This window comes from Hakea prostrata, chromosome 7 (assembly GCF_041222555.1).
Source record: "Hakea prostrata isolate BN-2017 chromosome 7, UWA_Hpros_2, whole genome shotgun sequence".
NCBI classification, from domain to species: domain Eukaryota; kingdom Viridiplantae; phylum Streptophyta; class Magnoliopsida; order Proteales; family Proteaceae; genus Hakea; species Hakea prostrata.
In genome coordinates, this window is record NC_142606.1 from 19980590 (window position 1) to 20004468 (window position 23879).

At 37.8% G+C, this 23879-nt stretch overlaps 2 protein-coding genes across 3 annotated transcripts; one reads left to right on the top strand and one right to left on the bottom strand.

Annotated features, from left to right (window-relative positions):
- Nucleotides 1-630: 630 nt before the first annotated feature.
- REP (Rab escort protein) lies at nt 631-15952 on the top strand. Its single transcript, XM_089161471.1, has 9 exons — nt 631-1529; nt 2040-2162; nt 3622-3721; nt 4994-5032; nt 6783-7008; nt 7086-7161; nt 10184-10373; nt 10864-10944; nt 15010-15952. The coding sequence occupies exons 1-9, from the start codon at nt 787-789 to the stop codon at nt 15106-15108; spliced, it is 1677 nt and encodes a 558-aa protein (XP_089017597.1). The 5' UTR covers nt 631-786; the 3' UTR covers nt 15109-15952.
- A 606-nt stretch (nt 15953-16558) lies between these two features.
- Nucleotides 16559-22999, bottom strand: LOC149010406 (protein FAR1-RELATED SEQUENCE 5-like). 2 transcript variants are annotated; one of them, XM_089163681.1, is made up of 6 exons: nt 22655-22999; nt 18727-20906; nt 18559-18622; nt 18364-18438; nt 18078-18199; nt 16561-17328 (listed from the first exon to the last, which is right to left on the bottom strand). In XM_089163681.1, exon 2 carries the CDS (start codon nt 20880-20882, stop codon nt 18888-18890), a length of 1995 nt encoding a protein of 664 aa, XP_089019807.1. In that variant the 5' UTR covers nt 20883-20906; nt 22655-22999; the 3' UTR covers nt 16561-17328; nt 18078-18199; nt 18364-18438; nt 18559-18622; nt 18727-18887. The 2 variants fall into 2 exon arrangements, with proteins under 2 accessions (XP_089019806.1, XP_089019807.1); XM_089163680.1 differs by having other exon boundaries at nt 16559-18199.
- Nucleotides 23000-23879: the final 880 nt, after the last annotated feature.

A 23879-nucleotide genomic window follows, 5' to 3' on the forward strand; every position in this document is an offset into this window, starting at 1 on the left:
TGACATTATTCTAGGCTCATCTTTAGGAGCGGTTGATTTGCATATTCATTCGGACTGTTTACCCGTTATTAGTACTCTCCAAAGTCTCCATTCATTTTTAGATTAGATTGGATGTGTCTCAATTTAGTTTTAGATATTTTGAAATGCTGTTTTTTATTTCCTAGAGTTTCTTTTAGTTAGATTCCTAGAGTTGGCAATGGCTTTACTGATTTCCTTACTAAGGGTGCTTGCAGATTATCTCTAGATAGATCCTGGTGGGGTATACCACTTTTGTTTATTGTGGATTTTGCTCGTTTGTATAGGTCTTATGACCTAAACTCTTTCGTTTAATATAATCGTTGCTATTTTGTTTTGGCAAAAACAAAGTGGAGATGTGGCGGTTTAACCGCGGTATATGTAATATTTAAGTGCAAGGTTTAAAGTATCGGTATCGAGTATTGTATCGATCAATTGATTTTAAGAGACATATCGTCCTTAATCGAGTATTGTATCGCTTTGGCTAATGTATTTTAGTGTAACTTAATGAAGAGACGTATCGAGATGTATCGTATCGGTTAGGTCAAATATGGATACCTATAGACTAGTATCTTATGATATTGTGGGATATTTAAACCTTGTCTAACTGTCACTCCCTCATCCCCAATACAATTCTACCGTGTACGCCAAAGATTGGATCGGTGTGAAGCGTTGTTGGCAACTCAACAACGCGATTTCTCTAATCGCGATTAAAGCGCCCGGCGAATTCGTATCTCATTTTTTTCTCTCTCTACCGCCGTCGCCGGTGTAATGGTTGAGCATGAGAACATGTCTTACCCTTCCATAGATCCCTCTACCTTTGACCTCATTGTCGTCGGAACTGGATTGCCGGAATCCGTCATCTCCTCTGCCGCATCCGCCGCCGGTAAGTCAGTTCTCCATCTCGACCCCAATTCCTTCTACGGCAGCCATTTCTCCTCTCTCAACCTCGACGATTTCACCTCTTTCATTCATTCCCACACCGACACTACTCCAGCGTTGTTATCATCCTCCTTTGAAGATTTCAGTCTCAACGATGGCACCGATTACACCCTTGTCAATCTCAAACCCCGTCGTTTATACTCGGACATCGAGATCTCCTGTCATGTATCTCCTGAATCTCTTGAACCATCGCGAAGTTTCTACTTGGATCTTGCTGGACCCAGAGTTTTGTACTGTGCCGATTCGGCCATCGATCTGATACTGAAATCCGGCGCGAGCCATTGCTTGGATTTTAAAAGCATCGATGCGACTTTCATTTACGAGATTGATAATGGTCATGGAAGATTATCGTCTGTGCCTGATTCACGTGCGGCGATTTTTAAAGACCGGAGTCTTGGATTGACTGAGAAAAACCAGTTGATGAGGTTTTTTAAGCTCGTTCAGGAGCATTTTGCATCGGAAGGTGAAGGTGGTGATAAGAAAGAAGAGAGTGGAAAGATTTCGGATCAAGATTTGGAGAGTCCATTTATTGAGTTCCTGAAGAAGCAGCGGTTGCCTTCGAAGATTAAATCGTACACATCGCATTGCCTTACTTTCTGTTGTTAGTAAGGGTTCTCGTTTTTTCACTTACGAAAGTGCTGTTCAATTGGAAGACTACCTTTCGTTTTCTTAATCTTCAAATTTGTTGCTCTTAAAAGGTCTGAATTTCTATTGGTAGAATAAGGGTTTTTTATCGATATCTCTTGTGCAATACGTGTAGATGTCAGCAAATTATGGAACAGTTTTAATTCATTTTGCTCATGTCCTGCTCATCCGAGGTAGATTGCCTGAACTACTGAGAATTTTTTGAAATACAACAACAAGAACAGAAATTTGTGACTATGATTGAATTTAACAACCTTATATCACCTTTAATAAGACCGAAAAGACCACAACTTGGCAGTTGAACCCATAATAGTACAAAAAATCTGCTCATCAGGATTTGTCCGATAAGTAGTTCAACATTGCTTCTTTGTTGTTTTGCACACTACTCGTCCTTTCATATGGCTGGTTGGTGACTTCGCTTCATTTGATTTCTGTAGGATTATACTTTATGCAATAGCCATGGCTGATTATGATCAAGACAGCCCTGAGGTTTCCAGGAATCTTCTCAAGACAAATGATGTAATGCGAAGTTTAGCTCTTTACCATTCTTCAATTGGCAGGTGGGTCTTGCAGCACATCTCTTCATCTTATTGGCTGACTCAACAGTGATTTTTATCTGAAAGCCACTGAAGTTCTATGATTTAAATATTTGATTTTATGAGAAATTGCCTGGATGCACAACTGACCAACTGTTGAAATATAATTTGTACAGTGGTTGAATCCTCATACATGGTAAATGAGTTGCTATGGATAGTTCTTCTACTTCTTAACTGAATTCTTTTTGGTTAAAGATTTTTTCAAGTGGCTTTGACTAGGCGATTCCCCAAAGCTGTGTTGTTTTGATAGAAAAGAAAGGAAAACCATACAGATTCAATATGTTTTGAATATTTTCCTACAAATTTCTTGCCATTTGGTTGTTCTCTGGGTGATGGATGATTCTGATTCTTAAAATTTCAAAATCTCATTGAAACTTGTGTTTTCTTTACAGAAGACATCACAACAATTCCCGCACCAGGGGGGGGGTGCAGTGTGGGAGAGTACAGAGATGGGTTACGTGGGAAGGGGTGGTATGTGGGTTAGAGATCCGTAGTTTTAAAAGGAATCAGAGACTTAGGGGGTTGGGATTTCTTGGTTCCAATTCATAACTAGAGGCTGTGTTGCAGTGGAGGATGGTAATTGCATTCTTTGGTAAAAGTAGTTTTTTTAATTTCTTTTGTTTTCGCCTTAGTTTAATAGAATCCAGAAATAACCCCCCTAGTTTCAATTCACAACCAATGTATCAAGAGCTGAATAGAACAGTGTTTGGAAAAGGTTCTGAAGTACAGAGTTGTCTACTTTGAAGGACCCAAAGATGTCATCCAAATTCAACCGAGATGGTGATGAAAAGTTGGTGAAAGATAAGATGGAGAGGGTATGTGGGAGTCCTAGGGCAACACAGAGACAGAAAGAGTGAGGTTTTTTTTGGCTCAGGACAGGCAGAGGAAGTGTGAGAGAGGTTGGGGGTGGAGCGGGGAAGAAGAAGAGGGTGAAAAGTGGCAGAGATATAAAGCGAATACAGGAAGTCAGGAAAGTAGGGGTGATTACAGGTTACCTTAGGAAGGAGATAGTGATACTAGTTGTGAGCTTTAGTTCAGTGTTTGAGTGTATACTGCGTGCAGTAATACAACATATCTCGTTTGATTGGCATATCCAGTCTGGTTATTTTTATATGATTTATTTCCATGTATTTTCTTTTGGCCACCAAACTCTAGGATAATATTTTTCTTTACTTTTCTATGAAAGCTTCATCCTGTTTAGGGGGTTAAATCAATACATAAGAAGAAATATTTGAATATCAATTTCATTGATTTCATTGATCTCATTCAGTAAAACACCAAACCCCATCAGCAAAATCACATTTCTGACAAATATGTGACATCTAAGATGTACAAGTAACAATTTTCTGTTTTCTTTTGTGGTTGCTACTGTAATTGCTAGGCTTTTCTTTTTTGCAAGCTAAATATTTGGTACCTCTTTCAGGTTTCAAAATGCGACGGGGGCAATGCTTTATCCTATGTATGGACATGGGGAGCTGCCGCAAGCTTTTTGTCGCCGTGCTGCTGTTAAAGGTGCCATCTATGTAAGTCTCAGTGATGGGATTCGAAGCAACTTTAGGTGCAATCATTCCTTTTGGGTTGGAGGCCTTATCTAGTCTTTATCTGTCTCTCTGTTTGAATATGTTAGTTTTTCTTTCTTCCTTTCATGTCATATAGAACTCTACAAGTCAACCAAATAGAAGGTGTTCTGTTGCCACACTTTATTTGTTGCTGTATCTTCTATTAAATTACCAGACCTGATTCTTTTTTCGTTACCCTGACCTGTCTTCTTGGCTCCCCTGTTGACGTTTTGGAGCTTTCCACTGGCATAATAATTCATATGTGTTTCTTATAAGCTTCATGCCACTGTAGTATTTCAATGATAAACAGTAGCTGTTAATTTTGTTAATATTATTTTTCAAACTAATTTGGTGCTCTGGGTGTTTTGATTTGTTTAGTTATCCTTTACAATTCTTTTGTTCTATTACATTTTCCATGCCTTATTTTCAGTTGGTTTCATAATTCTAGAGTTTCACTTAAGTATGATCTCACCTTTGTATTGCTAGTTTCTAGTATTGGACATGGTAATGAGACCAAGGAAGATGTTTGTTTGTGTATAAACTATATACGTCCAATCTTGTGGCCCCAATACCCAACCATTTATTAGGTGTTCAGTGTGAAAGGTCATGATTAGAAAATGTGAGTTTGTTTTGTGCCTGCTTATGGTACCGGTATGAAGCATGTGTTTTGGGATCCCTTGCTTCTGAATGTTGGTGCCGATTGAGGAGTGCGCATATTGTCAACCTCCATGCCGCAGTATAGCATTCTGATGTCAAGTCTGTTGCATAGGCAGTAGTTTGAGAAATGGATAGTTTGCGTGGTTGTTTGAAGACTCTATTGGAGAGTCTGTTTTCTGACTCAAATCCACCAACACTGGGTCACAATGAAGCAACCTTACTTGTATTGTTAGAAATGGTGAAAGGGAAATAATAATAATAATAATAATAATAATAATAATAATAATAATAATAATAATGAAGCATATGGAAACAAGTTTGCTGATGGTAATTTTTTATTTGTTCTCTGCATAATCTTTTCAAATCAGATGCTTAGCTACAGGATCAGGCCTAGTTATTTCCTATATATAGCCATTTATGCTCGTGGGATTAAATAAAGGTTTATTAACCCTTACCTACTTAAAGTGTATTTTAATATATGAAAGAATTCTGTTTCATGTCTTGTGTAGCACACTTTTTTATGATTGCTGACTCTAGATTGAAGTATTAATTATCTAAAATGACAACTTTATTTTCCAGGTCATGCGTATGCCAGTGACTTCTCTGCTTCTTGACAAGGTACAGAGAGGTGCATAATCTTTTTGTTCAATTCTATACGCTTGCCGCATCAGCGGGTAGAGACCAACTTATGAATGGTCTTGTCTCTATTGTCCATTGAAGATCAACAAATGTAGATTGTATAATATTCCAGTGGTTGATGAAGGTTCCATTTGAAAAGAAAAAGAAAATGGTGCATAGATTAGATAGTGGAAAAGCTCATGCTAATTTTTCTGCTTTTACTTCAGCTTTGCTTTCCCTAAGCAAAGAATGTATATATATATATATATATTTATATATATCTAAACACAAGCATGGACTGAAACTGTAGAATTAATGTTCCATATAATTTTAATGCATTTCAAAAGGTACACAGATAATGTAATTGGTTGACAATCTTCAAAATTTTGTTGATTTTTGACTTCAAGATGTTTGCTGGGCATGACCCATCAGTGGTTCATGTGACTTTTTTAGCTTTTTGCTTGGCTGGAACATATTTTATACATTCTTGTCACATATCATTCAGTTGTTAATTTTGAAAAGTTAGCTCAATATTTGTTCTTCATTTCGTATTTCTTCCCAGCTGGAGAGTTTTTAGTTTTTCTGAGTTCAGGAATCTTGCTATCATAAGTTGCACGAATAGAATATCATGAAACAGGGGGAAAAACTGAAACTTTTTCATTTTCTTCTTCTCTCTTTCTCTCGTTGATTTGGTGAAAATATTTGTCCCCAATGCTAATAATAAAGGTTAAACTTTTCTACATTCATTTAGTGAGATCTAGCAAATGGTGCACGATCAATTATCTGATGATTCTGGGAAGTGATACTTTTTGCACCTTGTTCGTACCACCAGTTATCACATCCCCTTGCTCCAGGAAGCATGGTTGAGTGATTCAACCATTAAAACTCAGAATTGGGAAGAAAGAGGGGTGGATTTTTTATTATTTATTATTTATTTTTAATTTTTAATTAAAATTTATTATATTATTATTATTTTTTGGTTGGGGGTGGGGGGGTGGGATGGGGTGTTAAGCTATATGATATAATAGTGCTTATAATAATTTTTTCTCTAGTCACTGGATTTTCTTGTATGCTTTTCATAATTTCGCTCATTAAGTGTAAGAATATCTGGATAGCACAATACATGGAATTTTCTAATTGTGTTTGGTTGCTGCCAAGAATATATCTTGTGGGGCTAATAACCCATCCTAATCTAACGACTGGGGAAGCTATTGAATTTTGCCCCTCAGCGCATTCATCAAACTCTATATTCTCTCTCTGTTGGAACCTTCTTCTTTTTTTGGGGGGGTTGATAGTTAGTCTGAAGGAGAATCGATCTCATAACCTTTTGAGAGGTGTTGGTCTGTTCCAACCAAGCTGTACCCTTAGGGTTCAGCAAGCTTGTTATTCAGCCGAAAACGAGAAATAATGCTCAGCTCTTGAATTAACCAAAAGAAGAAAAAAATTGGTTTCCATTGAAAGCTTTTCTTTTTATTAATTGTTGGTATAACTGAAATTAACTTAATATATCTGGTTATCATAATTTTTTGAGATAATTGGTTTTCTTGTCGCACCTGTAAGGTGAAATTCCTTTGAATGACTTAATTAGCCAACTCAATTTAACTTACAATTTCATAGGTTCATGCTATCTCCTCCTTGTTGCAATCAATGCCTGGTCTGTTCCATCTGTCAGACTTTAGACTTGAGTTCTGATAACTGTTGAAGCTTTGTAACTAAACCATACTGTTGTCTTCTGTTGAAAACTCTGCAGGAAAGTAGGCATTATAGAGGTGTTAGATTGGCATCGGGCCAGGACTTATTTAGTCAGGAATTAGTCATGGATCCCTCCTTTGCAGTGCCATTACCATCAATGTTCTCTTCTTCCTCAAATCTTCACCATGAAAATGACGAGGAAAAGGTTGCTAGGGGAATATGCATTATAAGGGGCTCCATAAAGCCTGATTTGTCCAATTTGCTGGTGGTATTTCCTCCTAGATGTAAGATTTTCTGTCTTTAATTGTATTTTTCTTCCATCAACTGAGTTAAATTTTGATTGAATTTTCTATCCTACAAGCTCTGTGTCCCAAGCAGGTGACGTCGGTTCGAGCCCTCCAGTTAGGTAGCAACTTGGCAGTTTGTCCCACAGGCTTGTAAGTTAAAATTATTTTTTCTTAATTGGTAATGATATATCATGTAAATGATTGCATTAGTTCTATTGGCAAATGGTTTCTCTATGTGATGCATAAAGTTACTATAGGCCGTGCATCTCACACGTGAGCATTGAGTCGGTAGTGTAAAGCATAATGTGTGGACATGACTGAACATGCAAAACATAATGGGCCTATTCTGTCTTCCCTTTGAGTGAAGTTTCTTTGACATGCAGGTGAAAGGGTGTTTAAGCCAGTAGTTCTACTTGATGCTGTATCATGACTTTATGAAGATGGGTTTATTAATTTGATTAAAAAAAATGTTTGATTGAACTAACTTTTTTAATGATATTTACTAATTCAAGAAGTGGTTTTCATGGTGTTAAAACTTTGTTTCATTCGGAATGATGCTTATGGCCCATCTGAGTGACTGGTCACCAATAGAACTGGGGAGGAAGAACATGCAACTTGGACTGGATTACCTGATGTGAAATTCCAGGAGCACCCCAAGAGAAGTCCAAAAGAAGGTATAGGGCTGCTGCCCAACCCCCTGTGGCCCTGCAGGAAGGCCGAACCACATGGAGGGCATTTTTGTCATTTTGGATACCCTTGTCCAGCCCAGTTTGGTCTAATTAGAATCAAAGTTTTATGAGTCTAGTCCTAATATTATTTTGTCATTTGGGTGTTAAGTAAGAGTCCTAGTCTAGTTAGGAGTTCTATCTAAAGTAGGATTCCTTTAGTTGCAGTTGTATGTTTTATTGATCCAGTTAGGAGTATTTCAATTTAGGCTATAACTAATGCCTCAGGAACTAAATCAGTTTATTTGATGAATAAAATTTTTGAGAGGATTTGCAGCCAAGGGAGAGTGTGATTGAGGTTGTCTAGGGTCTCCAAGTTGAAGGAAACCCTGCAGTATCTTGTATGGTGTTTCTTCTCCGAGAGTTCTTCTATCCCCAACATTATACAGCAAGTAAGTGATCATTCCACCCCTTCCCCATCTCCTACCTCATCTCAAACATCTCTGAATCTCCTCCCCTCTCTTGGGGCACCCTGCTTCCTTTTCCCCAAAACTCCAAAAACTTACAACTCCCAATTCCTCCCCCGACTGCCCCCCCCCCCCCCCAAAAAAAATAAAAAATAAAAAATCATCATCCCCTCTTAGGATCATCGCCGCTCACCCCCATTAACACCCGACCCAAGTGGCAACCCTAACCAATCCCAAGAAACCCTAGAAAGTGAAACCCTATATTTTCCAAAACCTTAACTTGTGGGAATTGATCTGAAACTGAAAAATAGCAGAACCAGATTTAATTTTAAACATCTAAACCCTAAATCCTTCTTGCCAAACCCTGTACACTTCTCTTTCAACCCTAAAATTCCCATAAAACCCTTGCTGCAGGGTTTATGAGCCCAAATATCCTTGCCTTAGGACCTAAAATCCTAATTATGTCTGCTTTTCATTGAGGATCCTTTGAAATTGGTTGTTGTCCTGTCGAGGCTATATCTTTACCCTAACACTGGACCATCAATCAACCAAACCAACTAGTTAATTAGTTAATGTTAGGAGTTAGGACCCTGCTCCACTCTCAACACTTGCACAGCAATACTTGCACCAATGGCAACTCAAAAGAAGCACGATAAAAGAAACAAAGATTAGAACAGGGCAATATGTATGCTTCATTCAATAGCAACAACTTACATATGAATTACAGCATACTCCCTATTTGTTTCTTATCCTCAACCCGAGAGCTCAGCTTCCCCACTGCAAGCACAGCTTGCCCCCTTCTATCCTCCCCCATACCCCAACCCTTGCCTCTAATATATCCGAAATCCCAACCTCTACTTTCCATCTAAGCCATATCCTCTAAAAGGTGCCAACATGAACCCCTGCACTTGTCGTTGTCCACCACTTAGTCCCTACATTCCCTTTGTCCCTCTATGGTGCCCCTCAAATTTGTGTCTTAACAGTTAATCACCTGGAGAAGTTCTTGCTTCAAAGGATCGCTGACAGATTCCAGTCTTCATCCAGTGCTCAAATCCCATCCAAATCTACTAGTGTTTTGCTAGGCAACACATGCATATGCATAGTCGGATCAGGCTTGATCCAAAGGCTATTTCAGTAAAATGACTCTGATTGAACTATCCAAAGGCCTCCCCTGGTTTGATTCAAAGGTCATAGCCCCCGCCATTCCCTCACCCTCTAGCGAGCCCTTAACCTAGCCCTTCCCACCCAAGCTTTTCTTATCAGTCGCCATATCCCAGCTAACCTCAATTGTACCCTTTGTTGGACCGGCTTGGAGAACCTTGAGCACCTATTCTTTACCTGCCCTTTCTCTAGTTCTCTTTGGAGAAGAGCCCTTGCTTTCATTTGGCCCCGCTCCGTTGTTCTTTTGGTTTTGATCGTCATTGGTCTTGGGTTTTGAGGAACTTCTCGGGTACCTCTATCTGTGATCAAATCGGTAAGCTAGTTTTTTGTGCCTCGGTTCACCATATATGGTGGGAGCGTAATCTTAGACGATGGACTTCCAAATCCCATTCTCTAGACACGATTTGGAATGCTATCCAGTTTGATGTTTCTGTTAGGCTCCTTTCTATTCCCCGCCCCCTGGTTGCTAACACCCCAAGGAACATGCTCATTGTTGTCTCATGGGGTCTTAGCTCCGCTTTCCAGCCCCCTATTTAGGGGGTGTTCCCCCCCCCCCCCTTTCCTTCCACTTTTGTATCATTTTTTTCCTGTCTCTTGTTTTGCTTTAATATATTATTTATTCACCCAAAAAAAAACATTCTCATGTTGACCTAGCCCAACTCATTGTTAAGGAGCACCATCTATACGAATGTAGGATGGTAGCTAAATGGTGAGGTTCAGTTCAAGCCACTGAATAATATTAGGTGGACAGTGGACCTTATTTATAGCATGGAATGTCAGATGATGATTTTGCTTGTTGCAGTTGTTTCAAAATTTTCTATCATGCCATTTTAAAGCTCTTATTAATTCATCATATACTTCACTTTTCCTACCACTCAGGTCTGTTGTGTATCTTTCGGCTCGTTGCAAAGATGCTGCTGAAGGAAAGGAGCTGTTACAAGCGGGCATGAATGTTCTTTTCCCAGTTTCCACTTCGAATAACCTTGAAAGTAACACCTCTGAGGGTACAGAAGGAGAACCAAAGCCCAAACTGATTTGGAATTCAATTTATATTCAGGAGTTGGCAATGGTTTGTTTCTCATTAATTTCTTTTGAATTGTCATTTTCTTACTGACTAGGTTCTTATACTAACTTGTTGGGCATTGTTTACCCAAAAAAAAAAAAAAAACTTGTTGGGCATTTCCTATTATTTTTTTAATAAAGAATAGCTTGTTTCCATGTGCTCTTTCATGATGTGAGGGTCTTTATGTGCTTCCCAATTTAATGGAGCGTTAATGTAGCACATCTGTTCCACAAAGGAAATCCAGCGCTGATCTCTGTACTTTAGTCATTAGAGAGAGAAGAAAATTTTTGGAGTCTTAATCGTGTTGAAACCAAGCTTTTCTTATTCTTTCATTCTTTTAATTGTTTGTAGTTTCTGATATTTACAAAAACAATATGTAGCTTGTCTGCAGTATGTGAATAAACGTTATTTATCCGACTCTGCTCAGACTTTTAGCATTCAGAATTTCAATAAGCTTAAACATGTATTTATTGATGGAAACCTTGAATAATTGCAGGGTTCATCCGAGGTAATTAACTTGTGTCCCTTGCCAGATGGAGCTCTGGACTATAGAGAGCTTTTAGAGTCAACTTTGAAGGTATCTTGTGGCTTTTTTACGCCTCCTTTTTGCTTATTGTTTTGATGTTTTAAAATTAGAAATTTGGATGACGTGCCATATATTATTTAGCTTGTGTCATGATCCCAATGGAGTTAGGTATTATTATCTTCCTCTGACAAGAGTCACAGAGCACTACATTTCTATTTATAGAAGTGACTTCAAGTGAGTACTTCTCATTGACAGAATGGTTTGTGATGAATCAATACTTATTTTTCTTCTTTCCTTTCTTGAAAAGAACTTAAAAGTTCTTTATAAAGATTCTCCTGTTATTATCTTATGTATCACTTAATAAATTGGGTAAAATGCAGCTGAGGTACCTAGAGTTTCAGAAAACCATGTTTAAAATATTACTTTTGGGATCTCTAGACAAGGATAACTCAATCTTGTTTGACAACAAGTTAGTATCTTATGAAAATATCTCTTATTCACTTACATAAAAGAGCCCTTCCCATGAATTTTTCAAGCAGAGTTTCACTTTACATCTCATTCTAGCTTTTTACTGTAGCAACATCATAGGGTTTGGTAAAGGTCGTTGCTACCATTACCATCCTTGGTGGATATCAAAGCAGTCATTGGATAGAGGAATCAAGTAAATTCACTCACTCTCTTCTATCAAATTTTTTTGTTTTCTCTGTACCTAAGTGAAGATCATGTTCAGAGGGATATGATCAAGCAAGGGAAGTTGAAAAATCCAACCTGAACTCCACACGAGTCATATTCCAAGCATCCAGTTAGTGGGAGATCATGGAATTTCGCTGCTGGTTTTAGGGATTTGGGGATACACCTGCCTGGAACTTTGTCCTGAACATCACCCAACACACATAGAGGCAACAAACACCACCCCTACTCTGTCTATTGAAGATGAGAAGAATTCCTGCTGTTTCATCGAGAAAAAAGTGCTCCAAATTATAAAAGTAACCATGAATCCAGTCCATTCTCAGACTGATTTTTTCCACAAGAAGGAAAGAGTGGTGTGTAGAAGAGTTGGGGCTTAAGCCTGGGGAAGCCAGGAATTTGAAATACCCTTTTGTTCTCTGTTTTTCCCTTCCTTTAACGAGCCCCTGAACTGCCTTGTAACAAAAGCTAACCGAGTGCCGCAACCATGTGCTGGAGAAACATAAACATAGACATCTGATTGTTGTAGGCCATTGAATTTAAAGTAGCCAATATTTGCTGCTTCAATTGAACCCACAAAAATCCAGAAATTTTTGCACCATAGTGATGTAACCAGGGTGTGGTTTAACATCTAGGACCTCTCAAAGTAAACCAGAAAACAAATAGTCATTGGGAGGTTTTTATCTCAATTTTGGTAGCCCATGGGGAAATTGAACTGAATAAAATAGGTTATTGGGAGGGACGGGGAAGCTTAGGATTATAAGAAAATGGAGATGGGCTGGTGGTTTTGAGATTACTGGGGTTTGGATTACCCAAAGATCCTTTGGGATGAACTAGGGTTGGCAGGAAAAGGAAAGGGCTAGTATGGGTATGGTTTGAGAATACCTAAACTGACCCTAGTTAAGACGTGGGGAAGGGGAATTAGAATAATGTTATGCAATGGGAAAGGAAGGGTTAAGGTTTTAACAAAACCTAATGGGAAGGGTTTGGGAGGTTAATGGTTAAGGGAAAAGGAAGAGGGAAGCTTGAGGTTCCTCTTCTCTTTCTTTTTTCTTTTCTTTCTACCTTCTTCTTGTCTTTCTCTTTCTTTCTTTTTTTCCCTTTTTCTTTTCTTTCTTTCTCTTGTGTTTTCTGTTTTTTGGATCTGTTTTGCAAGAGTCAAGAAGGGGGAAAGAAGAGAGAAAGAGAGGGAAGGGCTAGGGAAGGACTAGGGCTGATAGGGGAAAGGGATTTTAGGAGTGCCGTAGGTTAGGGAAGGGGTTTGAGGACTGCTGTAATTCCAGATTTAGGGTTAGTGGGTGGGAAGATCTTGTGCAAGGGTTAGGCTAGGGGATTAGGGGTTGGAAGGCGCAGTGGATGTGTACTTACTTGATATAGAAGGTCTGTTGGAGTTATGGCTGACGTTGGAACTGCACTTGTGGAGGAATTATGGCTGCCGCTAGGATGAAGATGAAGAAGATGATGATGGAGCTAAAATTCCAGAACTTAAACACTCTTCAGCCCAGGCTGCAGGGTTTCTTCTCCACAACCCAAGCCTCTGATTTTCTTAGACTCCAATCTGATTTTAATTCGATGGGCTATTTATATCCTTACAACCTAAGCAATTTGACTAAGACTCAAACTGGGAGCTTTATCCATAAGGGACTCCCCTTACAAAAAGGACTTGACTAATTAATAACAGAAGGACTCTTAAAAGAAACCCTAATTCAATTCTTACATAAGACATCTTGAAGGAATCAAACGACTCATTGCGAGGAGTCCTACTATAGTCTGACATAGACTGGGTCTCTGTCATAACTCATAACTCACAAGATACTAACCCAAATTATATATTAAAAAAAAAAGGAAGAAGAAGAAGATAGATCCATGAGCCTTGGATTGAGGGGGTTCCAAACAAAGCCCCAAGAGGGCTGGGAAAATGACCAAATACCCCTGGGGTGTTTGGCCAGCTTTAGAGTGGGCCTCTTGGGTCTGGGGTTTGGCCCAATTATAGGGGGCCCCAACCCTGGTTACATCACATAGGAAGTCCATAATATTTTTTTATAATATATCTCGGTTAGTACCTAAGGAGTCTCTGAAAAAAGAGGGTTGTGAAGGTGGAGTACATTGAACACAAACAGGTCAGGCCCTGAATAGTAACTCTCAGTTTTTCTGGTTCCAAATCCACAGCCTTCAACAACAACAAATCCTTTTCCCAACAATCGGCGGCTTTTGGATTGTATATTGTTGCTTATGATTCTTGAACCCCTTTTCCTGCAAACCATACCTTCTTTGTCATGTTCCTTTGCATCTCCTTTATCTTCTTTTCCTCCTCACCTTCCTCATCTTCACATGACTTCTTTGCTTTCCAACATAATCAAACCCTTGGAGATGAAATACCTAGCAAAAGAGTGTGGCCAGATTCCAGCAGGTTGATGGCCAGAAACTCACTCTGCCGTCGGCAACATGGTTTCCAAGATCAAGCTGGAGAAGGGTGCTTGAGGATGGGAAGGACAAACGTATTACAACATTTTTCTTTATTGAGGAGTCCCCAAACTTGATCAAGCATGAGCTGCCCCATATATTTCTCAAGATCAAGCTGGAGAAGGGTGCTTGAGGATGGGAAGGACAAACATATTACAACATTTTTCTTTATCGAGGAATCCCCAAACTTGATCAAGCATGAGCTGCCCCATATATTTCTCAAGCATTGTGTAGCTTGCTATAATTTGCTCGACTAAAATTTACAGTAAATTGTCTATTTTTAGGGTTGATGCAGTATGGTTAAATGAGTGAGCACGGGTGGGTTCTGTCTAGCTTTGTGAGATTAGTAACGTGTCTAGGTTGAAGATAGTTGATCCAATTCAGGTTCGGGACAGGATTCGGTTCCATTTAACAAGACTTTAGGGTTTGCCGTTGAGAACAATACCATTGCAGACTCCGATGAATTGTGTATCAAGCTTTTCTGAGGTCTTTTGGTCTATGCAGAAATTTCAGGTATCTGGGTGGGGAGGATCTTTAGACTTTGTTTGAGCCATGGATTTGGTTGGATTTTTGGTTTTATGTGTCTCAGCCCCATTAGGGTGTCCTCTATTGGACCCCTGTTATTTTCTTTTCAATGTGTTGTTTCTTCAGAAAAAGAAAGAACTAGAAAAAAGGGAAAATCTTGACAACTTGGTCTGGTGATTCTGGGATTGACCAAAGTAGATTACATCAAGGATTAGTGATTTAATTTTTGGCATTTTTATTTCATTTCAAATAAGATCCATAGCTGGTGGATCTTGCAATTTCTATCTAGCTTAAATATTATAGGTTAGATAACAATCAAAAGTTAAAATCTTTTTCTTTTTGTTGAGAGGGAAAAAAAAGGAAGCTAAGAGAGTTTTTTTCCCACCTATCACCCGCATTGTAGTTTCTACTCCTAATATTGGTTCTTTATCTTTTTGGCAGCTTTTTCAGAAGATCTATCCTCAAGAAGAATTATTTCCACACATGGTGACTGAGGATGTTGAGGATTCTAGTGACTTGCCTTGCGAAATGCAAGAATAACGTTATTTGCTTAACCATTGGAGATGTTGGATAGATTGTATTTTGTCGAAGTTGAGTTATGGAGATCCCAGTTTAAGCCGCATGTTAATTGTCATTTGTCAGTTGTTATACAAGGGGTCTTCAATGAAGCTTGTTGAGCCCGATGTTTGAATGTACAAATGGGAGTGTCACCAGGAAAGTCTTATCATTTGTCCTTTAGGCGAATGGTTTCCAATGAAGGATAAATTGAGACCTGCAAATTATAGAAAGTCTCATTTTTTATAGAAGAAAAATGATCTTACATATGCTTGTGAAAAAAGATTACTGTTAAGTAAGGATTCTGGACAAGAATGTGCTTTTTTTTTTTTTTTTTGCAGGTGATTTTTTGAGGAGGTGTTATTAGTGAAGAGAAGTACTAAAATGTACAATTCATTACATAATTATGTTGAGTATGACATATGTTTCACATTCTGTTGCCAACAAACACAAGAACAGGGTTTGGGGAAGCTGCCCCAAGGGGGTGTGGGGGCAGCACCCATAGTCCTACGTTACTTTGGGCCTTAGAGTTTCTTTGCAAAATCGTAGAGAAATTGCTAAAAAAAAAGGCTGAAAATTCGAACATTGATGATATATCGTTAATTTATTGGCAATATATCATCAACTATTTGTTGAAGTCGTGTCGCCAGTCACCAATGCGGCGATATATCACCTACATTTTGAACATTGCTTTGAACTAGGTAAATTAATCAATTTTGAAGCACGGATACAAGCAATTTCTGGCTATCTTGGTGTCCAAAAAACTGGGAAACTTTTATTCTTTCTTCTGGCCTGTACATCAAAGTCATTACCGAGTCCATGATACAAGATTGTATTTGTATGAATCAATCAGTACAGAGTAGACATGAGGAAAAATATTAATCAGTTAGGTCGACTTCTTTGATATTCTCATCGAGCTGAACATCACTGAAGCCATATGAGTAAAATGCTCGGTGGAGCTTATCTCTGGTTATATAACCATCAACATCTTCAGTGAAAAACGAAAATGCAGTCATCAAAATTTTCTGTGTCCAACTGGTTCATGTGCATGGTTGCAGCATTGAATTCACCGAATGAGGTACGTTGGTGCACACGAATCTGATGGTGATTTTTTTGCACCAACACATTAGGAAGGAACGAAAAAAAAATTCAAATTAAAAGATTGTCTGGTGCAGTTTCACAGTCCAGCAAAACGGCATGGTGCCGTTCTGTGCAAGTGTGGAACGGGACTGTGCCGTTTCACTCAAATGTATGAATATTCACCTTTAGAATTTAAAACAGCATAGTGCCGTTTCACAAACCTGCAAAACGGTATCATCACTGTGATGAAACGGCAATGCCGTTTCACTAAATGTATTATGCCTTTATAATTTAGAATGGCATGGTGCCGTTTAACAAACCTGCAGAACGGCACCATGCCGTTTCATCACAGTGATGAGACGGAATGGTGCTGTTTCGCAGGATTGTAAAATGGCATGGTGCAGTGCTGTTTCACTAAATGGATGAGAGACTCCTTATTAATTTAAAACGGCATGGGCCGTTTCATCAAACGGAAGAATGAAACCTTCATCCATTATAGTTAAATAACTTGATTTCTGTTGATCTATTATATCTAGTCTTGTGTTATGCAAGCCATATGAATTCTAAACACCAACCCTCTGCTTTTCAAATTTTATTTTATATATATCCATCCCTTCCCAATCTCATATTTTAAGTAATGACATTCATGGCTACATACTCCTGTAAAGGAAGACGAACAAGAAAGCTTTGGAAATTGAGACATCGTGTGGTGCAAGGGCATTCCTTGACTTCCTATTTGATTGCGTAAGATTACAAGGAATTATACAGGGAAATTTTTCACTTACAGTAATGGTTCTGAAAGCTCCATTTCATTTGAATTCTGGTGTTGTTTCTCAGATAGGTTATATCCTACAAAGTTCAGCCCCAGCCATTCCCAGGGCCAGCACATATATCTTGGCCTGTTCCGGATCCTTGAATCTTCCTGACTGCTCGAGCTGATGGGAAAGCTCCTCCAGCCTATCCCTCAATCTTGAAGCCCTTAAGTTTGCAAGCCTTCAAAGACTTATCGGCTGCATCTCTTGCGGCCATGGCAGCTTCAGCTGTCTCTTCTTGAATTTGAGCTTCTTCTCAGATTCCATCATGGCTTGTTTGGCATCATCCAGTTCCTGCCTGATGGCTGGACAACTGCAGTGTCACAATCAAAACCATCAAAAGCTGAGATGATGCACCCCACTGCTCAAATAGAAGCATCAGCCAAGTTCAGTATTCAAAAAATAAAAATAGAAAAAGGTTACACCCTTCACAGATGACAGTCAGTATTGGTGAAAATGATAATATAAATTTTCCTTAGTCACAACAATAATTGAAGCCAGTGTTGATAACTTTAAACAGGAAGGTGTATTGATATGATTATGTGAGAGATTTTTGTAAACTTGCTAAAATTCTACAACCAGAGATCTCATTTTGAGTATCTTGGAACCAACTTAGTCAGTGAAACCTTCAAATAGACGATTACATAAACCCAGAAAATTCAGAATATAGGTTGGATGAATCCAATGATCTCAATAAGCTGGATTTAAGTTGTTAAGTCCCTGTTTAAACGCTATCATCCTGGCATCATCTATGGTAGTGGAAATGCTGACAAACTGGTCTGAAAACTAGGTCTAATAAATCAATCATATCAACACGGGTTTGAAAATATTTATGATGCAACGATAAACATGGGCAGTTATTCTAGAGGAAACCATCATGGAACGAAGAAGACATCCGATATACAATGTGAAATATTAAAATTATAAAACATTAAATTTGTATAAAGAAAAGAACCTGAAAAGGGAATTCAAAAGGAACTCTTTCTCCTCAAGAGGTAGGCCAATTCCAAACCTATAGAAGGAAAATCCACGACCAAAAGCATTGAAAATACTAATACATACCAATTTTATGCCTCACAAGAAGAGCATAACCAAAAGCCCCTTTTCCAATCTGTTCTAGTACTTCGTACTGCTCCATCTTTTGTCAAGTACGTGTTCCTTAGTATCTTTGAAGATCTACAAATCTAGCATAACGTATTTGAAAATTGAAGTGCAATTAAGCACCTAAAGTCAACACCATGCACTATAACAGGAATAGAAATGTGAAGGGTAGAAAGTTGAAGCATAAAAATGACAAAAAGAAAATATGCTATACAAATGGAATATAGCATTGCTGGAAAGAACATACCAGAGAATTTTGAGACTTTAGGTCCCTGTGGCAAACTCCAGGAAGGCAAGAACAGTGTGGATATAACTTAGGCCCCTAAATAACATACAAGTACAAAAGAGTTAGATAAATAAGCCTCACAAGGGAAGTTGGACAATATGTAAATTAGGAAATCATATAACAAAGAGAGTATATAAACATTTATTTGAATAGAACCTTGAGACGGATATAGCTGATCGTCTATGCCAAACATTGTTGTACCCTGTGAGGTACCTACTCGCTGTATAATCAAACAACAGATATAAACAACATTATTACAGTTTAAAAGAAAAAATATATTTTTTTTTAACTTTAATTTTAAACGAATTTTTTTATATATTATACCTGTAACAGTGACAAGAAACTAGATTATGGCATATCTTCATATCCACCATGCAAACCTAATGCATGGTCACTGAATATGGTATTCTGCATGATGGTACGTCGATGGAGCTCTGTCCTTCCACTGATTTTTTCCTTCTATTCTTGTTTATAACTTTTTCATACTAGAGCTTCTTTCTCTTTGATCCACCTTTTTGAGATTCTTTCTTTTCAAGTTGTAGTTGTGTATATGTTTCAGCAGATTCATGGTCTACAGCAAATACATCTTGGAGCTCCTGACATATCCTATTAGCATGATTATCGAGTATCTTAAAACCAACCTCTGTATTACAAGCTTCGTTAAGAAGTTTCGAATATATGGGAGCCATCATCCTATATCGTTGTAAGTGACTTAATTGGCCATTTACTTCAATACCTTCCATTTCTCTCCTGTCATTTAGGGACAATATTCTTATCCCCTTCATCCATCTCATCAAAATATATCTTTCAGGAATACACTTTGTTTGAATGTAATCTAAGACTTTCAAGACATGACTACAAAGGATGCCTTCTCTCTCAAATAGTCTACAACTACATGTCAAACTCCCCTCAGCTGGATTATACAACACTTTGTATTCCTTTCCAATCTTATGTTCATGTTCATTTTCTTCCAAGATCACATAATGGCAATTTAAATCACTTACAATTTGGGTTTTGATAGTATGACTAAGCATCAACTCATACTCCGTTGTAAACATCTTAAATAGATTTGGAGTATATACTTTGAAAGCTTGTCTCAAAACACCTATCTTTGAATGGAAACCCCCAAGTATAGTATTTCGCGCATCAAACTCTTGTTTTAGTTCATTGGCACGTTTTGCATCCACAACATCTTTAAAGTGTTCCATAAATCGAATAAGATCATAACTGGGTTTCAGATATTTTTTAAGATCCGCATTGATGCTTTCAACGAGTTGTGTGCTCCTCACACCAATTGTGAAAACTTCATGCATATAACAACATGCCCATTTTTCTTTCAATTTATATGTCTTATCCAACCAAGAAGTGTTCTGAACCCCATGATTCTCTCTCAAATTCTTCCATGCATTTTCAAATTCATCAACTTCAGTGTACTCCCAAATGCATTTTTTCAAACATTTGCTAAATGGTGAGCCTTCACGCATCAGATACTCATAGTGTTTCTTTGCATTTTGCCAAAGATGCCAAGGGCACAATGCATGCAAGGTACTAGGAGAAACCTCTGCTATTGCCCTTGCTATTGCAGCATCCTGATTAGTAAATAGGGTCTTCAGCTTCTTCTGACTATTACTTCTAAAGAAAGTCTCAAATAGCCATTTGAATGATTCAGCAGTCTCATCATAAAGCAAAGCAGCACCAAAAATAATTGTAGTCCTATGATGGTTGAAGCCTACAAATACACCCAAGGGCCTATATTCCCTATTTGTGCAGAAAGTAGTGTCAAAAACTACCACATCACCAAACAGTTCATAATCACACTGCATCCCATGATCAGCCCAAAATATATTTGTTACCTTTTCCTCATTGTCCATCTGTAAAGAGTACACAAAAGCAGAGTTTAACTCCCGTTGTTTCTCTAAATAAAATATCAAACTACCAGCCTCACCAAAAGCTAGATCACGTTGCCGTTTGGTATTGAGATAAATTTGTAGATCATTCTTGGTGAAGCCAAGGTTTTCATTCCCTCCTGCTTTGAAACCCAATAAATCAAATGTTAATTTGGTCCTTAATCCAGTTCTCTCAGCTAAATCTATCTCAGTAGCTTGGCTAGTAGATACTGCACGTTGAGACCGCATTAAATGTACAGTATTTGATGTGTGAAGAGGATGGTTGTGTTCTTCAACAAAGTCTTTACATTCATATTGTCCATCCACCTGTAACGATATGCTCATCTTTGCACCACAGCCAGTTCTCGTCTCTGGACGATGTAATGTTCTCATTTTATTTGATTCCTTCCGCTTTCCTTGTTTACAACAAACATAAGTCCTTTGCACGATGACATTTGGATCTTCTGTGCTTTTATGACAATAGGCTCTTCTTATACCAAACCCAACATTACGCCCATATTCGTTATAAAAATTATAGGCTTCTTCTTCCAACTTAAATCTCATGCCAATTCGAGGCTCAGGACAACCAGCCATCACAAGAAACTAGCCAACCAACCACTGAGATGCAACCATAAACACAATAAAATGTGAGGAAACATGTCCAAAATTCCAACATTTTATTACAAATTTGGTGTATTTAACAAAATTTCATTCTTCCATCAACAAATAGCACTCACAAACAACACAATGAAAATTATAAAAAATAAACTCAATGGAATATGACCTCTTGGTAGTTACTTTAAATTGATAAGCTATGGATAAGTTACTCCAAATATTGTGGATTACCTCTTGGTAGTTGCTCTAAATTGATAAGCTATAGGACCCAGTTCTTGAGAATGGCATTTGTAAGACTGAGTTGGATGCCAGGAATTACACTTCTATGGGGTTCAGCGATATACTTATAAAAGCTACAACATCTAAACTCCCAGAGTAATATATTTCTCTTTAAAGCACAACTGAAAATTGATAAAGCCTTAGAGAAACTTCAGAGATCAGATTATAACATATTAATAAAGAACTATAAAAACTACAGAGAAATTAAAATATACCATTTAATAGAAGCCTTAATCGACTTATGTAGCTTAATGAAAGTAAACAAGAAATTCATAAAGGCCTAAATTTTATTTTATTTTATTTTGGTAATCCTATTTGTAAAGCTTCACAAGATGAGAGAAAAAACATGGCACGGGAAGAGAAAATCACCTAAAAATTTATTCACCAAGGTTTGTCAAATAACAAATGCATCACATAAAAGGGTATGGTAAGTTTGTAGCATCAACCCTAGCAGACAAGGAAATAGGATCTATGGACTCACACTAGAAAATGTTCTTCAAACAAATAAGATGCTAAAGAATAAAAACTTAATGGTATGAGTCACATTTTTTTTTAAATGACATCTCTAACTTCAAAGCTGAAGTCTTAACACTGACAACTGATCATGTTAGACCCAATAATCTTTATGTTTAAGGACACAAAGCAAGAAAATTGAAAGGGGGGGGGGGGGGGGCAACCAAACGTGAACATGCAAGACTCTAGGCTGACAACCAAATGTTCATCATACACTTCTACCTGGACACAGAAAATTTCGACCCCCCTTTTTTTTAAGCTTCAAAAATTAACTTACTGATATAGGGCAAGCATTATTAGAGATAATATCTCAGCATTATCCCATGTGTTACAATGAGGTAATGCTGAGATATTATCTCTAACAAGCATAAGGACCAAAAAAGTTCCCCAAAAAATGGAAGAAACTGTTTTTAATTCGAAGAAAGGATCCTGAGAGTCATAGATGATTTCTGAAAGATAGTAAATTGCATCAACCTTTCAGTTACCACCTATACCTCCAAGGCTACAACTTAAACAAAAACTACCCATCCGAATCTTGGATGAACCAAACGAGGTCAAAGTCGTATAATCAAGGCATCATTCCACAGTAAAGATATTTCATAGTTGGAATAAACTTGTTAATTAGCATGGAATTAATGTAATAACGGATGAGCCATGAGAGATAGATTTTATTTGACTACTAATTCAACAACAACAACCACCCCAAAAAAAAAAAACCACAAATACTGAACAACAAAACAGTAGCCACATTGAAGGTTTTACAGCATACCAAGGAAGCAAAATGCAGGTTAGCATGGAATTAATGTAATAATGGATGAGCCATCAGAGATATATTTGATTTGACTACCAATTCAACAGCAACAACAACAACCCAAAAACAAAAAAAAAAAAAAAAAAAAAAAAAACCCACAAATATTAAACAAGAAAACAGTAACCACATTGAAGGTTTTACAGCTTACCAAGGAAGCGAAAGGAAAATGCAGGAAGCCACAAACTTAAAATATATTTTTTTTCCCCTAAACTTCAATGCAGGAGCTCTCTCTCAATATCTCGTTCAAACAGCTTTTCAAAGAATGCTGATTATGAAGAGGGCTTTCCCTCGTCGTCGTCTGAAGCAGGATTACTCCTCGTCGTCGATGAGGAAGACTCTCTGTTCACACGCTGCAGATTTGGAAGCAAAAGGGACTCGGGATGCAGAAGACAAAGTTCTCCTCTGCTCACGCTGCAGATTTTCGGAACCCTAACTCGCCGTCGTGAAACCAGGATCGGAGCCCAGCAGCCTCTCTCTCTTCCAAGTATGCTTTTCAGAGAACGAAGAAGAATAGGGTACATTTCCCTCGATTTGGCATTTCAAATACGGAAAAGTTCGATTCTTGTGAGCTGGTTTGGTTTGAAAAGTAGTTGAGCCGAACCGGTCTACTTACCGGTTTTATATGATTGAAGATAAGCCGCATAAGCGTCTTCATGTCGATCTCCTACAGCCAAGTGTACTTGAAAAAATTGAAACTTGTAAGAGAGAATAAAATAGCAGACCAGAAGAAAATACATTAAAATGCAATCGAAAAAGATCACCAGAGACCACCCAAAGCAGAAAGAGGAGAGAATAAGAACAAACGTGGAAGTAACATGGTGTTCGGAGGGGCGGAGCTAGGATTGAACATTGGGGGGGCCGAAGTACATGGGCCAATGTGGGATCCAGTGTAGGTCCCATCTCGGAATATATTATTATATTTTAATGTAAAATCTACATTAAAAATTAGGTAAATTAATAAAAAATTCATGAGTGTGTGAGAGAGAAATGAATAATTTGAGAAAGAGAGAGTGAATATCTAATGTGGAGAAGATTTAGGTAAATTCCAAAGTTTGCTAACTACTTCAATATTTTGTGAGAGGTGTGAGAAAAAAAAAATAGAAAAAAATATAAATAAAAGTGGAGATTCATGAGAGAATAAATAGAAATGAAAATAGTAGAGAATATATAAGAAGAAATTCATGGATCTTGAGTTAGTTTTTAATTAGAATTTAACATTTTATTCCTTAAAACAGGGATTTAATGATAACTATTAGATAAAAATTATGAATGACATTTGTACCCATCATCTTTATTTTAAATTTTTATTTTTAATTTTTGGAGGAAAACCAAATAGTGGTATTTCACATTTAAAGATAGGAAAATCAGGGAAA

What these genes read in the sequence shown, in the direction of transcription:
- REP (XM_089161471.1), top strand. Translation starts at nt 787, where the DNA reads ATGGTTGAGCATGAGAACATGTCTTACCCTTCCATAGATCCCTCTACC. An exon ending in TTGCCTTCGAAGATTAAATC is followed by an intron (nt 1,530 to 2,039) that starts GTACACATCGCA and finishes TGATTTCTGTAG; the next exon opens with GATTATACTTTATGCAATAG. An exon ending in GGTGGTATTTCCTCCTAGAT is followed by an intron (nt 7,009 to 7,085) that starts GTAAGATTTTCT and finishes CTATCCTACAAG; the next exon opens with CTCTGTGTCCCAAGCAGGTG.
- LOC149010406 (XM_089163680.1), bottom strand. Translation starts at nt 20,882, where the DNA reads ATGGCTGGTTGTCCTGAGCCTCGAATTGGCATGAGATTTAAGTTGGAA.